Source organism: Lissotriton vulgaris, chromosome 3_1, assembly GCF_964263255.1.
Source record: "Lissotriton vulgaris chromosome 3_1, aLisVul1.2, whole genome shotgun sequence".
Classification (NCBI taxonomy): Eukaryota; Metazoa; Chordata; class Amphibia; order Caudata; family Salamandridae; genus Lissotriton; species Lissotriton vulgaris.
Window position 1 is genome coordinate 1,091,362,982 of NC_141689.1, and position 18,199 is coordinate 1,091,381,180.

At 53.5% G+C, this 18,199-nt stretch overlaps 1 protein-coding gene across 1 annotated transcript in view; it reads left to right on the forward strand.

The window, feature by feature from the left end:
- Positions 1 to 10,040: 10,040 nt before the first annotated feature.
- Positions 10,041 to 18,199, forward strand: part of ADAMTS3 (ADAM metallopeptidase with thrombospondin type 1 motif 3) — a 702,179-nt gene continuing 694,020 nt past the window's right edge. The window contains exon 1 of the mRNA XM_086961556.1: positions 10,041 to 10,530. Within this exon, the coding sequence (XP_086817682.1) occupies positions 10,459 to 10,530 (72 nt within the window). The 5' untranslated portion in view covers positions 10,041 to 10,458. The remainder of the gene's footprint in view (positions 10,531 to 18,199) is intronic.

Consider the following 18,199-nt stretch of genomic DNA (forward strand, 5'->3'; position numbering starts at 1 on the left):
CTTCCGCTGTTATAATTCGTCCTCGAACCTCTGGAACATCACCAATTCTTCAGGTCAATGGACAGACATCTAAGGCCAATTGAAACTAAACTACTCTAAATGGGACAATTCTTGACCCCTCTACCCCAGGTACAAACCATGCTCTGCTACCATCTGATGAAGCTCTGGGGCAACGTTTAAAAAGAATTGAGTCAATGGACCTTTGTTGTAGCAAGAGAAGGGGTTACTGACAAGTTTAAATCCATAAACTGTGTGACCAAATGTGATCACACGTTAAGAGTTAGAGTCCATATCTTAAAGTTGAAGAATTATTAAATGTAAACTCAAAGCCAAAGTAATATAAATCAGATGCAAATACATTCTGTAAATGTATAGAATTATTAATGAAAGACCAAATGGTCATACAATATTGGTCCTTAACAGCAAAGAACAAATCAAGATTTCCGCAATTGCAATGCAAAAGATTAAGAACAAAGTCTGATGAGTAGACAAATGCTTTTGATCCTTCGCCCCATAAATGGGATATAATTTCAGTACCTAGCTATCTTTACACTAAACTAAGAGTTAAGGAAACCTATTAATCCAGAACCATGAAAATGTGTCAACATCAAGCAAAAGATAATGTATAGCATAAAGCCACACAATAAGAAGTAAGGAGAGATCTGTACCTCTTGAAGTATAAAAGACATCTCTCTGACTACAAAGTAAGTTCACTAATAAGAAACACACAGAAATTCGAGACAAATGACCTCACATTATTCAACCTCATTATTTACATTTCCTATGAATAGTTCCAGAGCCTGATATAATATTCACATTTTCCAGTCTTTACTTCTAAGGCATCCTTGAATTCGTCCCTTCCACAGATATCGTCAACTGGTAGCACTCCCTTGTTCTTCTCATTAAATGTAATCGACCTTGCCAGTTCTTCCTCGCCTCACTATCTTAAAATACAATGTTCTTTCACTAACTAAGAATGTTTTGGTCCGCACATGCAAAAGGGAAAAATATATTGCAATCAACTTTCACATTCAATGTTAAATGTCCCAACTGTAAGCTTAAGGCCCAACGTCATGCTAACGTAGAAAATGACTTTCAAAAGCATAGAACTGTGTAACACACATACAATACTGTAAATACATTGATACATATAAGGTTATTCATCTATATTGCACTTTCACACACGAATACACTTTCATTTATTAGCACAACTACTGACCACGTTATAGGCAGAACACCAACACTCTCACGGTTCATTATTTCCTAACCTATTGAGAATGAACTGCATCAAATGACTTTTAGAGCAACCCCAGTACAATCTTAGCCTACAGATGAATTCTGTCAACGGTCCAGCTGTTCCTAAAAGAAAAATAGTTAATGCACATACTCATTCAGAGCACTCCATTGCTGCACTTTCTATACTAGTGCACTACGTATATCAATTATAAATGTATTATGCAAATATATGAGGCCAAAAGCATGCACATATATGTGGCCTTATCCGGATAAAAGAGAGGAGCAACATTATGCTACTCCACTCTCAGGCTGGTGTCTCCTACACACAATGTGGCTGCCCACGGCTCACTCAGTGAGCCACCTAAAAGGGCGGCCACCTTAGTGCCACTTAGGCACACCAACACCCCCTCTAGTTTTGGGACCCTGGGGAGGAGTCCCACAGACTGAGGCGCAGGCCGCTTCATTTACGGCGCACAGAGGGTTCGGGAAAAGTATTTTACCTGCCCAACCTTTCGGGCGCCCTCTTTGCTGCCGGACATGCCGTTTTCCGCCCTACCGCATACCTGGCGTGTTGGCTGGGGAGCACAGTTAGATAGGACTATTTAATGTTCTTGTTTGAGTTGCAGCCGGGGTTACAGGGCAATCTGGAGGCGGAAGGGTACAGAAAGGTACCCCTTCAGTAGCACAATAGGGGTGCCTGTGCCCTACCCCAGGAGTCTTTGGGGCCCATCGGGAGACGGGGAGGGGGAGAACCGACCGGAGACAGATGTGAGGTGTGATAAAGGCCGCTTTATTGGGAAACAGGTGCATCCTGAAAACATACCCCAACCTTGGCCTTTGCCGTACAAAACTAGGCCTAACTAATTATACATATACCTGACCAAACCCCCCACCCCCACCCCTAAACAGTTCCCCGCCAACAACATAAACATCATTATCAATTACCCAAACGCCTGCCTCAACTGTTTAAACATCTGCCATATGTCCACTCCCACCCCCTCAGCCAGTAAAACTCCTTCCTCCTATCCTACCCCCCCCCCCGTTTAACTAGGAAAAAGCGCCATCCGACATAAACTTCCCAGCACCTGCCCCCAGCGACAACACTTCCAAACCACCTAACCCAGAAAGCACCTGCTTCCCACAAAAACCCCTTTCCCAACCCAGAGAGGCCATAAACCCTGGACATACTCCCCTCTACCACCCCCATCAAACCTGTCCTAAGGGATGGTGGGTGGGACAACGCTCAAATAATGCCCCCCGGCTGCTGGGTCACTGTCCCACGAAATGGTGCACAGTGACCCAAAATGGCCGCTTTTATCGTCCCCAGCCCAAAAGGAGCCCAAAACCCACCAGCTAGCCCAACCAGCCCAAAGTCCCTTCCTGTGTCCGTCCTAAATCCTTCCCCCCACCCTTCCTCCCGGGGCCCCAAATTCCCCGGGGGGGCGAGCCTCCCTCCTGTCGGCCACCCCCCGCAAAGCCCCATTGGGGCCCATCGGGAGACGGGGAGGGGAAGAACCGACCGGAGACAGATGTGAGGTGTGATAAAGGCCGCTTTATTGGGAAACAGGTGCATCCTGAAAACATACCCCAACCTTGGCCTTTGCCGTACAAAACTAGGCCTAACTAATTATACATATACCTGAGCAAACCCCCCACCCCCACTCCTAAACAGTTCCCCGCCAACAACATAAACATCATTATCAATTACCCAAACGCCTGCCTCAACTGTTTAAACATCTGCCATATGTCCACTCCCAGCCCTCAGCCAGTAAAACTCCTTCCTCCTATCCTACCCCCCCCCGTTTAACTAGGAAAAAGCGCCACTCGAAGGCCCCATACGGCTTTCGACCCCCCCCCCCCCAGGACCCCTGCACCTTTGGATACCTGTGCACCCCTATTGCCCGGTCTAACGCCTCCTTCAGCTGCACAATATAGAGCTCCATCCCATATCTCGACAAATGTACTCCATCCTCCATGAAAAAGTAGACCGCCCCATACTTCAGTTCCGGGTGCTCCATTCTACCCACTCCTTCCTTCTCACAAAAGGCCCGCATCTCCCTGTTAATCTTCCTCCTAGTCCTGTCAATAGCTCCTGGTCTCTCCGCCCCCCTCCAACACCTTCTGGGTATGAATTCTGACCAGATGACATAACACCCCGCCCACTGCCTCTTGATCTCCAGCAAATTCCTTTGTTTCACCAGTGCCAGTCCCTTACACTGCACCAAATCGTTTTCCCCCAGGTGAATGACTACCACATCCGGGCAGACCCCCCTCCGCGCAACATTATTCAAAACCGGCACCATCTCGTGCCAATGCATGCCCCCTTTACCCCTCCAATGACACCTAAACAACTGCTCATCCAATTCCAGATTGAGGTTCCTGCATTTTTCCCACTCGGCCCTCTCCGCTCTTTTTACAAAAGAATGGCCCACCACATATATGGACACTGCTGCCGCCGTAGGCCCCGCCACCGCACCTGCAAAGAGACATATGTAAGCAGCGAGCCCAAACTCCAAGTCTACTCCACCACTACCCCTCGCAACCTGACATACGTCTTATAGCAGTCTGATTTCCAGCGCCCCAGCTGTTTTATCTCTTCCTTCCCCCAACCCTTCCGCGCCGCCTCCGTCGCCGCCCCGATGCGAAAGGAATGCGTTCCGAATTCTTTCGGGTCCTCACCCATAGACCGCCGGGCGTGCCGCAGGACCCACAGCAACTGCGCAGCTGTCACCGACCCACCCCTCTCCTGCCAAAGACCTCCACACCATCCTGCACCCCTCCGTCCACCAGCCTTCTTCCCCACTCCGCAGGACAGACCGCCTCCGTTCCCCCAGGACCCAACAACACCCAAGTACCCCTCCCTCGCTGATCAGTCTTGGACCGTCGCAGCCGCACCACAACCTCCCGGCCACGGAACTCCCCCTCCCCCCACGTCAGACCCGGACGTCCCTTCAAACCCACGAACTCCGACACCCGAAAGGCTCCAAAATACATCCACGACATCAATGTGGAAAACCGCACCGTCTCTGCCTGATCCCTACACACTTCCGGCAAACGGCCCACCAGGCCTTCCAACATCGCCTCCGTAATCGGCCGTCTCCTCCGCGCCCGAGCCCCTCTCTCCCTCTCCCAACCCTCCCGCCCCCCCAATTCTCCCGCCGAGGGGGCATACCCCCACCAGAGCTTGCCCATGAAAGCCAACCCTGCCAGTTTTCCTGCGATCGTCACTCTCGCCAGTCCTTTGTCCATTAACCCCAGCATGAAACGCACCACCTGCTCCTCCCGACGCCACTTGCCCCGCTGCCTTACCGCTCCAAACCACAGAAACTCCAGCCAAGCCTGCTCGTAACTCCTCCACGTGGACGCTGCCAGGGACGACCTCACCAACTGAACGACCCGCGCTCTCCCACCAACCACAGCTCCTCCGGCACCTCTGTCTTGTCCGCCGCTGCCTCCGTGGCTAGCCCATGGAACCTCTGCCGCTGTGAACGAGACAAAGCATCCGCAATGTCATTGTCCACCCCCGGCACATGTTGAGCCTGGAACAAGATATTGTGTTCCAAACACCTCAAGACGAAAACGCGCATCAACTTCAGCACTTGGGGCTCCCTCGCTGACTGCCGGTTCACCACCTGCACCAACGACATATTGTCCACCTTGAACAACACACGCCGGTGCGCCAACTCCCGCGCCCACACTGTCACAGCCACGACCAACGGGAACAGTTCCAAGAACGCAATGCTCCTACCCCCTGCCTGCCACTGCTCCGGCCATTGCTCCGCGCACCACCTGCCTGCCCAGTAGAGTCCAAAACCTCTGACTCCTGCCGCGTCCGACCACATCGTCACGTCCCACTCCCAGTCTTCCGGGGGCGCCATGGGCACACCATTAAAACGCTCCAAGAAAGCCAACCACATGCTGAGATCTTCTCTCGAGCCCGCCGATAGTCGCACATGATGATGGGGCAGCGTCAAACCGGACAAGGCCAACCCCAGCCGCCGACAAAAAGTCCGCCCTGCTCGCACCACGCGAAGTTCAAATGCCCCAGGAACACCTACACCTCTCGCACCATCACCTTTCGCCTGGCCAACATGCCCTTCACCAAGTCCACCATCACCGCCCGCTTTTCCTCCGGTAGGCGTGTTTCCATGGCCGCTGAGTCGAGCTATATCCCGAGGAACGACAGCACCGTGCTGGGCCCTTGCGTCTTCTCTGGCGCCAAAGGAACCCCCAGGTAACCCATCAGGTCCGTAAAACTGTCCAGTCGCTGCTGGCAGTCCGTCGAACTGGGCCGACTCACCAGGAAGAAGTCGTCCAGGTAATGCGTTATCGCCTCAGAGCCTGTGCGCCAGGAAAAAGCCCACTGCAAGAAGGAGCTGAATCGCTCAAACAAGGCACACAACACAGAACACCCCATAGGAAGCGCTCTATCGACAAAAATGAGCCTGTCAAGCTGAATCCCCAGCAACTGATGATCCGCTGGGTGAACCGGCAGCAACCGAAACGCCGATTTTACATCGCATTTTGCCATGAGCGCCCCCCGACCTGCCGTCATCACCAACCTCCTCGCGACGTCCACGGACGAGTATGACACTGACGCCAACTCCGCAGAGATAAAGTCGTTCACCGACGCGCCCTCCGGCCATGAGAGATGCTGAATCAGCCGGAATTGACCCTGCTCTTTCTTCGGGACCACTCCAATGGGTGAAATGATCAAATCCGGCAATGGTGCCTCCTCGAAAGGTCCCACCATCCTCCCTTCCTTCACTTCCTTGAAGAGCTTCTCCCGGACGATACCCTTGTGTGCGTTCACGGACTTCAGGTTCTATGCCCATCGAGCGATCCTCGGACCCTCGTATCCCAACCGGAAACCCTCCCCGAAACCCCGACGCAGCACGTCCGCATCGTCCGCCCGCGGATACGCCTCCAAAAACGGTTCCAGTCGGTCCAGCCTAACCGGTGTACGAGCCTTTTCCCAGGGTACTCGCCCCCCTGCCTCCTCCTCTCCCCCTGCTGGGCACGGGAGCCGGATACTGGCCCTGTGCTGGGCCTCCCCCAAGCCCCCAGCAGCGCGCCTCCGGGTGGCGTCTCCCACATGCGGAGCACTCGTGCCGAAAACGGCACACCTGCCGGAGACAGGAACCCCTGTTGAAATCCCAGCAGGTCCCAACGCTGTGACTGCTCCCGGCTCCGCCCGCCCCCACCCCCCCCCCCCACAAGTGGGGCTGGCCGAAAAGGGGGGCGGCGCCAGTGGCAAACCACTGGCCGTGTAGATGGTGCGGCCAAATTTCGCCCCACTCATCGTCTGTTGGTACAGGTCCGCATCCAACTCCCCCCACTTTGCCTCTGGATCCGATGCCATGTGCGCCCGAAACTCTTCATCGTAATGCGACCAAGCATTACCCCCGTAGGTCACTTGCGCCCGCCGCACCACATCCATGTATTTGAACAGCACGACCGCCCTGTCGGGGTACTTTTCACAGTACACGCTTGCATATATCAAGAAAGCCACCGACCAATTCTCAATGGTCACCGGCACCTTAGGACGCCTAGCTAATTCCTGCTCTTCCTCCTTCGACCCCTCTATGGCCATCAACTCCCTGTGGAGCAACTTCAAAATCTCCACATACTCCCCCTTCCAAATCTTTTCCCTAGTCGCCAGTGACAAATGCGCCCCCAGCGGCTTCGCTACCCCCATATACGGCAGCTTCCTGACCGGCACCTCACAGCTCTCCTTCGCCCCAGCGCTGGCCGCCGCCGACCTGCCGGATTTCGCCGCCTCGCCCGTCCCTGCACTCACCGACGCCGCGCCACCCGCCGCCTCCGTACACACCCCGGCATCCATCACGTGCCTGCCCTTCACCAGTCTCACCTCATCCCCTCCCCCAGCATCCATCCCCACCGACACCTGGCAACCGCCATCCACACCCCCACATGCCTTGCCTCCATGAGGCCCGCCCAAGCCACTCCCCGACCCTGCACTGGTCTTACCTGGCGTCAAGGCTGGCGTCCTCACCGGATCCCGCCACCTAACCAGTTCCGCTGGGGGGGCCGTCACTCGCGGCACCGGTTGCCGGGGACATACCTGTAAAACTCTGCCAACAACATTACTGGCCTCCCCCCCGCCCTCTCGCAGCTCCCCCTCCTCTTCCGACTCCATCTCTCCACCTCCCTCGCCGTCTGCCAAGACCCTTCCTGCGGACACCCTGCTCAGACCTGCCTTGTCCCTGCACGCTGTCATCAGAGTTCCCAAATCCACCCTCTCCCTCCTCCTACCCTCTGTTTGGTAATCAGAATAGCCTGCCAGATTGCTGCTCCATCCCCGTCCCCCGGCGGCCCGATCGACCCATCGGGAGGGGGGCGTTGGAGACCTATAACCCTGCCATCCGCTGTCAGCACGCTCATGGTCCCTCGTTGGAGCGCGACCGCCCGTACTAGGCAGAGCCGGCCCATCCTCTCGGCGGGTTGGAGCCGTATGCTGCTCACCCGAGCCCTTTAACAACTGCTCCTGCCAAGAGAAAAACGGGGAAGTCCAGCATGCCGAGGCAAAACCATCTCCGTTGCCTCCCCACCCCCCTGACCCACCTCTCTCCCCTGCCGCCGAATGTCCTCCTCGCTGCGCTGGTCGCCCCACCCCCAGCTCCCCGCCTCACCCTGTCTGCCCCACGCACCCCCTCCAGTACCCCCACACTCCCCACAGCCCTGCGGCCCCCCCCGCTACCCCCTGCTATCCCCCCTACCCCGTGGCCCCCTTCACCGAACCCCCCCCCCTCACCCTCCCCCATCCTCCGTCCACCCCCGACCCCTGTGGCATCCCCAAACCCCAGCTCCTCCCCCACCGCCTCCCCTCGCACCCCCTCTCTGCCCCACGCCCCTCCCCGTGCCCCGCGGCGATCCTGTCCTACTGGGAGCCACTATATCCTCTTCCGCTGAAGACCCCCAATCCAGCCCGCTCTCCCCCCCTCACCCGCCCCCTCCCCCTCCTCTGATTCTTCAATCAATAGCGGCGAGTCCCCCCCGGCTCTCCCTGCCCCCCTGTTCCCTCCTCCTCAACCGCGCCTCAGGCCACCCTCCCGTGCACCCCTCCATCCTCCCCCTTCTGGCCTCTCCGAGCCCCCCCCTGCATCCCCCCTCCCCGGGCACCACCCCTCCGTGTCTCTTAGTGCCTGGCCCCCTTTCCCCCCCGCCCCCCCCCCCCCAGCCTGGCACTCCTCCCCGCAACTTGGGTGTCCCCTCCACACCTCTGTCCCCTGTCAAGCCCCTTCCCCCTCATTGCGCCTCCCGTTGCCTCCCTGCTCGCCTCCCCGCTTCCTCCCGCCCCCCCCCCCCAGGCCCCCCGCTCCCTCAACAAATTGAAGAGGTGCCTTCTTCCGGCCGCCGCGCCTCTTACCCGGTCCCCCTCCCCTCTTCGGCGCCCCAGCCGCCCGTCGGGCGCCACCTCGCGCCGCTCCTCCCACAACTCCCGCCCCCTCCCCCTTCCACGCATGCGAACGCGGGGCTCGCAAGCTTCTACTGCCGCCGCGGCGCCATCTGCAGCGCGCGGCGGGGGCCTTACCCGGACATCGCTGCGCAGGAGATCAGTCCTGCCCGCTTCTCCTAACAGGCGCAACGCCTCACGAACCCGGGGATCCGCCATCGCCTCCGCCGACATTTTCTTGCAGGTAACTTTCCGCCTTCGGCCCGCCGCCTCGTAGTCTTCGCTCTATCCCCGCCTGCCGCACACAAATGGCAGATGCCTAAACCTCCTAGCTATCGCCCCCAACACTACCGCTACCACAAACCGCTACAAACGACCCCTACAACCTCACTATGCCCCTACTACTACAACGCTCAAATAATGCCCACCGGCTGCTGGGTCACTGTCCCACGAAATGGTGCACAGTGACCCAAAATGGCCGCTTTTATCGTCCCCAGCCCAAAAGGAGCCCAAAACCCACCAGCTAGCCCAACCAGCCCAAAGTCCCTTCCTGTGTCCGTCCTAAATCCTTCCCCCCACCCTTTCTCCCGGGGCCCCAAATTCCCCGAGGGGGCGAGCCTCCCTCCGGTCGGCCACCCCCCGCAAAGCCCCATTACGGCAGGACCCTAGAGAAAGAATCGCCAGCGCCCGCTAGTCATTCGGGCGGTTGGAAGCTTGAGCAACCATGGGCTTGCCTTGCAACACTCCGCCCTAAAAAGGGCATGAGTAAAGTGGTGGACCAGTGGTTTACGGTATTCAAGGGGGGAATCCCTCATAACTTATAGCACCTTTTGGATTGGCCACTGTGCAATTTGGCTCTTCAGGTGGACAGGGCAGCGTAGGTCAGTCACCACTGCCTGCCCTTGGATCGCCTGTAAGTTAACCCACCATGTTGCATAGTTTTGCATGGAATAAACCTGCAGCAATCTTTTCCCAACAAAGAATTGTGTTGTGTATTTATTCATTCCATTGTGCATGCTAACCTTGCAAAGGGTGGGGAGTGTTGCCTATATAGGCACTATGGACTATGACTTTGGTGGGTGTGAGGTGTATCTGCCCAGCCCGTGCTATTTTTATGCACTTCAACCTCTGCACACAAATGCATATAAACAGTGTCCCAGAGCCCCACACTCACAAACACCCCCATCCCCGCAGCGAGGCGCACACAAACACATACCCATAGTGCCACAGGCGCACACTGCCCCGCCAGCACTAAACAGCACCACGCACACACAGCCCCACGGTCCTTCTTCGCCCCTCAGAGTGCAGTCTCCTCCAGCCACACTCTCTCCCTCCTCCGAGCTCCTCAGCAGCGGGTTGAGCCGGTGACGTGGGCGGCGGGGGGCGCGGCCCAGGGCGCATTAAGAGACCCTGGTGGCGGGCCGGCCGGCAGAGCAGAGACAGCTCCCTCCGAGCAACAGGAGTCACCGACGACTCTTACCGCCCACCCCAGCCCCGAGTAGCGACTAAGTAACTTCCACAAAAGTCTATCAGCCCCCACCCCCTGACCCTCTAACAAAAGGAATCGACGAATGTTTATTTGACTTTAAATAAGAAAAATAAACAGGAGCTAGTTTAGTGTAGATGCTTGACCCCTGCTGAGATCTGGCAGCCGGGCTCCGTTCTGCTGCTGAGGAAGCAGAGGGCACCGCGCGGGCGCTGCCAGGCGAGGAGCCGGGCGAGGAGTGTTGGCTGCGGCGGGGCAGGAAAGCCCTCTGTACCTCTTTGGTGGCTCCGTTTGGTGCTGGGCGCTGTCTGGACGCGGGATGCTTCTGCTGTCACTCTGCTGCGCCGTGCTGGCATCAGCCCTGCTGGAGCTCGGGACATCAGCTCAGCAGGTAAGTGGCATCTCTCCTGTGGGACGCGCGCTGCCAGCGGGCCACGCCGCCCAGCACGACTCGTGTGTGCACTACCACCTCCAATACGCTGCCCACCGCGTGTGCACGCCCACCCCGGGTAAACCCATATACAAAGCCGGCATGTACCATGTGTCTACCTACCGCCCTACTGTCTTATAACCAACCTTACCTAACCCCATGTGCACGCACCCAACACATATACCCATGTATTGCAGTATTATACCTCTACTGGTACTTTGTACGCTTTTGAAACTTGCACACATGTCACTTTTTTCCTCCTGTAATGCACCGTTTGCTACCTCTTCTATTTTGTTTGCTCACAACTGTCACTTTTGCCTCATGTAATTTACGTTTGCATTTGTAATTTTTGTTCACTTGTAATTTTCTCCTCATGTATCATTACTGTTCCTATTATGAAGCGCTCTGACACCTTCGGGTTAAGTCCGCGCTATATAAAAACGCATAAATAAATAAATAAATAAATAAATAAATAAATAAATAAATAAATAAATAAATAAATAAATAAATAAATAAATAAACCTCGCCCCCATGTACGTAGCCACTCGGGGCTCCGCCATTCCATGCACTGCTACCCCAAGACACACCTACAAGTACTGTCATCTTGAGGCATAACTCTCCCTGGCTACTACCATGCCCACGATCATGTCAATCCTCGTTGTCATATACATGGAACTTCTTGACAACCCCCCCCCCCCCCCCTCCCCTCCCCCCTACACACATACACACACGCATGAACTGCACCCACACGGCGACCCCTGGGGTACTCTGCCTGCCTCCAGACAACCATAACCATATCCCCCAAAACACACCCCTCCCTTTACCAAGGGTGCCCTGACGCCACGCATCCAAGTCCCTTCCTCTATGTGGACATCAGCCCCTACAGATACCACGCATTCAAGTGAACGGTCCCTCCCATGACATTCCGCACCTCCAGGTGTACTTAGTTACCGACCGCACAAGTCGCAGTGCGTGTTCACACTCAGATATGCACCGCTGGTGTACACTCTCATCATTAGGACGGGATCTGCTTTCTCCCATACTGCCCTTGCGGCGCCCTCTCGGGGTCCGCTCTCATACGCCAGTGCAGATGGATTCGCCGGGGTGACCCTTAACCCGTTCACACGTGGATGTCCTGTATGTGGCGAGAGACCACGCCGCCTGCGCGCTGCCCTTCCGCTCTTCTAGGAAAGAGCAGCCGAGCATAGCTGCCAAGCTTTCAGTTTGCTCATTTGCGACATTTCCATGTGTAGCTTGTGTTTATGTGTGATGGTTCCAGGCCTTTTGTCTGAGACTTTGAGTGAGAGTAAAAAACAGACAGTTGCGGTCATGTCAAGAGACAATGGTAAAGAAGAATTACACATTTTCTCATATCCAATGGTTTAAAAGGGGCCTTAAAAGCCACATCAGCCCGAAACCACTAAGCACAAGCAACGTGGATAGCTGAAACTGAGAGCCGGTTCAGTTGCATCCTAGTCTGTGAAGATTCAAGCATAGGGCAAGAGTCCAGAGGCCGCATAAAGCAGCAGGGCCCGACATGTTGGCTCCAGGGCCACCAGTGACTTAACTGACAGCTTATACTGAAAGCATACAGGTGCTATTAATATTATGGTCTAGGAATTCCAACCTCGTCATTTCTCCGTCAAATGTAGTCCCTTCTTAAAAAAAATTGGGGGGTTCTTAGTCGGCTCCTACCTCTAACTCACGCCTTCACACTGATAGAGCGCAAGGAAGCCAAATTAGTGTGTTTGAGGCGCTATCCTCTCTTTCCTTTTTACAGACCTGGACACTCATAGTACTCTTTCTCTTGCCTCCTCTCTCCATCCTTTGCTTTGCTTTCACACTTCTCTACCCCAATGTCTCTTCCCTGCTCTCTGCTTTTGCTTCCATCCACCCCTGCAGTGCCCTGCTTTCATCACCCCCTCCTACTGTCTCAATCGCATTTCTCCTCAACCTTTTTTAACTTTCTATCCTTTCTTTATCCCCCATCTTCTCCCTTACATCAGCACTCTCCTTGTATCTTTCACCGCTGCCTTCGTTCCACCTTCATCTTTCTGTTTCACTGGCTCTTGTCCTTCTTCTCTTCCTTCCCTCTCACCCTTGTAATCCTTTATGGATTTTCTCTCACCTCTCCCTAATATCCTCACTCGTTTCCTCACTCTGTCCTGCTCTCAAGCCCCTCCTTACTCTATCCCCCCCCCTCCCTGCTTCTGTCTAACTCTTCCCCTCATTCAGTTTTCCCCACTCATTTCGTCTCTTCTTTCCCATCCATCCAATATTCTCTACTTTCTTCGTTCCAACTCACTCTGCAGCTATCTAATCCACTACAACTCTTCTTACTCCACGCAGTCTCTTCTCAGCTCACTCCCAACACCTTTTTCTCTCTTTGGTTACTCTTTCTCCTTCCTCATCTCTCCCTTCCCCCCCCCCCCACACTTTCCCCACCCTCTCACCACTTTTATCCTTCTTTGCCTCTCTCTTGCCTCCACGCTCCCAAGTCTTGGTGACTCCTATTCATAGTTGGCGCTACTACTTCTGAGGTGAGGTGAGATTGTGGGTGGGTGTGAGACGCCTTGGATTCCGGTAACCACATAGCATTGTATGCAAAAAAAACTTGGCAGAAGGGGGCAATTTTCAGCTTAAGGAGTTTGGTGGTTGTTGTGTTGTGTGACAGAACAGCTTAGATCCGAGTGCTTGTTATGTTATGTTAGTTGGCTTTTGGTATAGCGCACCGACTCGACCCTGAAGGGACATCTCGGCGTTCTGCCAGGCAGGAGGTAGTGCTTCCTGGTGCTGATGAGGAGCGCACTTTGAGACGTGCAGACAGGTTAGTGTGAGTTCAGGTGCGCGTGGGCATCAGGCTTCTGTGCTCATTAGAAGTGTCAAGGGAGCTCGGTTTGTTTGGCTGCTCAGACTGTTAAATGGAAACATAAAATGGAATCAATATCCTTGTTTTTTGTATGCCTGACATTAAAGTGGGGAAATTTACAAGATAATATACACAATAACGCGCAGCTTTATAAAGCATCCTCGTCACTACTCCAAAATACGGTCTAGGTGGAGGAGAGGGGCAGTTGCTATGTCTGCTATGATATCTTTACTGCATATCTGTGATTGCATAGCTATGAAGACTGGATGTACATTGCAAAACACATTTGTACCTACGGCTGTATAAAACCCTTCTGCACTCCCTTATAAAACCACAAGAAGTAAATAAAAAAACTAAAATAGACTCCATTATATCTGTGCATTTATTTTTCTGACACACCTTCATTGTTTTGTCTTTTATGCTGCCTGGAGTGTGTTATAAAGTTCTGCGAGGGGGAGCAAGGGCTACTGCCCACTGCTCTTCTGTGTCCAACTGAGGGGAACAGGTGTCGAGAGAACAAGGGGTCAGAGAGGACACATTAGGCTAGAGATCAGGGGAAGTGTGATGGGGCTGGAGAAGAAAAGGGGGCATTGGTGAGAGAAACTGAGAGAGGGGAGGATATTCAGGGAAGAAATGGAATCCTCTTATTCAATTGGCTTTTGGTCTTCCTTGCCTACAACTTGGGGAATGATAAGCCCGCCACTCATCTTTAAAAACCAACCTCTGTCGCAGTGCTTGGTAATTCTTGTCCAGATAGGAAGTGTGTGTAGACAGACCACATGGTACGCTGGTATTGATGCAGCTCAGCCGCGGAAGAGCCGAATGTAAATGCACTTTGGGGCTTATTTACATGCCATGTGTGCTGCCAGAGGGGCACTTGTTTGACGGTCCGGTGGTGCAGAGTGCAGACCCATATCCACGAGGCCACGTAAGGACACCACGTGGCTTTACATGGCCGCGTAGTTATGGTTTAAGGTAACGCAGCGCAAGTCGCTTACGTTGCCTCACACTGCGCCAGGGAGGCGTGTCATGGGCGTTGTGGTGGGTGTTCCCATGCAATGTCCATGGATTTTGGCACATTCCCATATTTACAACATAGTGTGAATCTGGGAAGGAGTAAAAGACGTGCGCCTCCCCAGGAGTGGCATAACAAGGTTATTTCTCCCAGTTATGTCTTCTTTATATGTGTGCTGCATTTTGCAGCACACATAGAAAGAGGAAAACACTTCCATTTGTTGTTTTTGTGCAGGAAGGCGTCCCTTCCTGCACAAAAACAATCCTTCCTACAACGTGGAAACCCTTTCACCATGGTTCAAGGGTGCCTGAGTTGGCGCAAGGCAGCCATTTGTGTGCCAGTGAAAGAGTGCAGGAACGTGCCATACCTCATAGATACGGCACATTTCTGTGATTCTCTTTTGACGCATGGCAGTGCAGCAAAGTGACATGCGTCAACAACTTGTAAATGAGGCCGTTAGTATTCTGTGAACTTTATACATTGTTTACTATTGGTTTGTGAATAATTTAAGGTGTATTTCGACTACAGCAGACTCACTCAGGCAGCACTGTGTGCACTTAGTCACAGTAGCGGCCTGCGGTGGGAGTGCTGCCGGGCGCTGACGTGGGGCAGGGGAGGGGCAGGGTGGGGGGTAGTAAACCCTGGAATACTGCAGCACAGAGGTAAGTACTCAAACAAATACATAAAACGAATTTAGTTGCGTGCGCTGCATCGCCAAATGTGATGCAGCGCGCGCAACTAAATTCATTTTATTTATTTGTTTGTGTATTTACCTATGTGCGGTCGTATCTTGAACTTTACTACCCCCCACACGGCCCTCTGCCCCGCCCCATGTCAGTGCCCAGCAGCACTCCCACCACAGGCCGCTACATCTTAGTCACCTGGCAGCAGTGCTCTTGCTGCTAATGCAGCTCCTTGGTGTGTGGCCTCGAGGGAATCAGGGCAGCACTATAAATGCGTAACTAGCGCATTTTAGTGCGGTGATGTGGACACCATATTAAAATGCGTTAGTCTAATCCCTGATGCGTGGTACTTGGTAGGGCTGGCCGAGAAAAGCATACACGTGTACACATTTCCATTTCTGGATGTGGAAATGCCACTAGACTTCTCCAGGAAAAGAGACGCCACAGAATGAGCAAACTCCACGCGCTCTAGGAAGCTGAACGCGTGAGAAGAGGGGTCCCATTCTGCACAGCGGAAAGGAAAGAGGTTTCAAAAGTTCATGGTGAAGTACGCCGCGTCTGTTCGCCAGAGGAGAGCGAGGCTGCCTGAAAAAGCGCCTCCTTGCTGAGAAGCCGGGGCCTGGGAGGCTCTGGATAGGTCTGGGATTGGCCCACTGGCCTCCCCGGGCCCTCCCACCGCACCGCCCCTCCTGAAATCTGGAACTCATTCCTCGAAATCCGTAGGGCTCCGAGAGAGCCTCCTGCTACTGCATCGGGGCAGCCTGCAGCCAGCGCCGCCGCTGCCCTCCGGGGCCACGTGGGACGCTGTGGTCTCTGTGCGTTTATGTGTGCCTAAGTGCCTGTGCTTGAGTGTTTTCGTGTATGCCTGTACGTGTGTGTCCCTGTAAATGCCTATGTGGCTGTGAATGTGTGTAAGTCTGAGTGTTCGTGTGTCTATATCTGTAAGCGTGTGGTTGTGCATGTGTGCCTGTCAGTGTGTATTCAAGCCTGTCTGTGTGTGATTATGTGTGCTTGTCTTAAGAGTGTGTGTATGCCTGTTTCTGTCTGCGTGGTTGCGTTTGTATGAGTGTTTGTGTGTGCATTTATCTGTCTGACTGTTTGTCTGCATGTGTTTATGTCTTTGTGAATGAGTTTGTGTGGGCCAGTTAGAGTGTGATCATGGGATTGTCAAAGTGGTTGTGTGTTTGTATGCTTGTGGGCGAACTGATCTCAGCGTGATTTTGTGTGTGTTGTCTGTTGCAGCCGAGTGCATGTCTGTGTCTGTGTGATTGCCTGCGTCTTTACTCTTTATGAGGGCGTTTGTATGTCTGCAACAGTTTGTGTGTCTGTGGAATTGAAATTGTGTCTACATATGTCAGAGTGTGCCCATGTCAGTTTGTGTATGTTTTTGTGACTATACGTGTGGCTGTATCAGCGTGTGTGTAGTGTGACAGTTGTGTGTCTATGTGAATGAATGTTTTTGGCCTTGGTGTGGGTCATTCAAGGCCTGTACGAGTGCTGGTATCTTTGTGCGAGGTTTAGATGTGAACATTTTTTGTGGTGTGTTTAGGTAGTCTTTTAATGTCGGTTGCATGTGTGATGGCTGGGGGAACATCCTTGCCAGTGCCCGCAGTGCCTAATGCTGGATATTAGAACAACGCATCAGTGAGATGTCTCAGTCCATCGGCACGCACAAATGGGTGCTATTTTAATTAGGTCCTCAGAGGGCAGACTAATCAGGCAAATAAGTCGTCTCTCGCGGCAAAAAATGTACCTTTCGAGTATAGACTTGCTAGCAAGGCAGGGTGACCGGAAATTCAGAATCAAAAACCGTGACGAGGAGACACAGAAACACGACTAAAGGTTTACACCATATATCTATAATGAAAGATAAACTTTCCCCCCGCCCTATTGCTGTCAAGAACTCCAGGGTCACATTGTTCATAAGCCCAACCGTGGTTCAAGTGCTCTGTCGACGTCATTCACCCCTCATTAAATCCGCCTGTGTTGCGTGAATGAGGCGAGGCGGCGCAGCAGGTGACTGTAAAAGTCAAGTTGTGCCCTGGTGTGATAAGAGGGCGGGGTGAAACGTGAGCCTGCACACGTCTGTGATTAATGTGCACGCTCATTCCACGCGCTCTCAAAATAACGGGCATGTGCATGTCTTTGTTTAGCCAGAAAGTATCAGGACGCCAGGGCAGTCCTTGGAAAGTCCTTAAAAACAGGGCCATCAAGTGATATGGGCATACAACCCATATCTAGAGCATGAACTTTAAGCGAGTTTTCCGCTGCCAACCAGTGGCCCTATTATATAAAGGATGCACCTTCCCTGTTTGTGCCCGGCCGGCGTACCTTCAAACAGGTGTGCCAGGCGCAAACAGGGAAAGTGCGCCGTATTACATGGAATGCACTGCCCCCAGGGCAGCCGCGAACTTCAGTGGGGATATCTGGGAGGGTCCATCGGATCCCCTTTACCCCCTGCAGAGGGATGTTCTCAGGGGGCGCCCTGACAATGTGCCACCTTTTAGGTGGTGCACTGTCAGTACACTTCCTGTGCGCCCGCGTCTGTAATATGGCATGGGTGCAGAGGCAAAGGGATCACCTCATTTGCATGGGGGTATGCCCCCTGCAGATAGCGCTGGTGCTCTATGTGCACCAGCACTATTGGTATGACAGAAGGAGCCGCACAAGCGTCTGTGGCTCCTTCTGTAAAACCAAAGTACCCTGGGGGCACACAAAGTGGCGTGAACGCCCATTGCACCCCCTGGTCACTCTCTGTAATACAGCCCCTAGGGTTTGGATGCACAAAGACAGGAAGAGTAACTGGAATCCAGAAGACATAACTTAGCTGCCTCCCTTGACACACCCCTCCTCACTTTATTGTTTTTTCGCGCAAGCACTGTAGCATTCTTCCTCTTAATCAAAGAGGTTTGACGTCCTGAGAGAGGTTGACACCTGTCTTAATTTGCCTCAGACTGTCCATTTTTTTGGGTGGAAAACTAGACAGTTGTGTCTTCCTTTTTCATGCATTTTACCCCATACCTACACGTAACAACATTTGAGACTTTTTCTACAGCATACCCC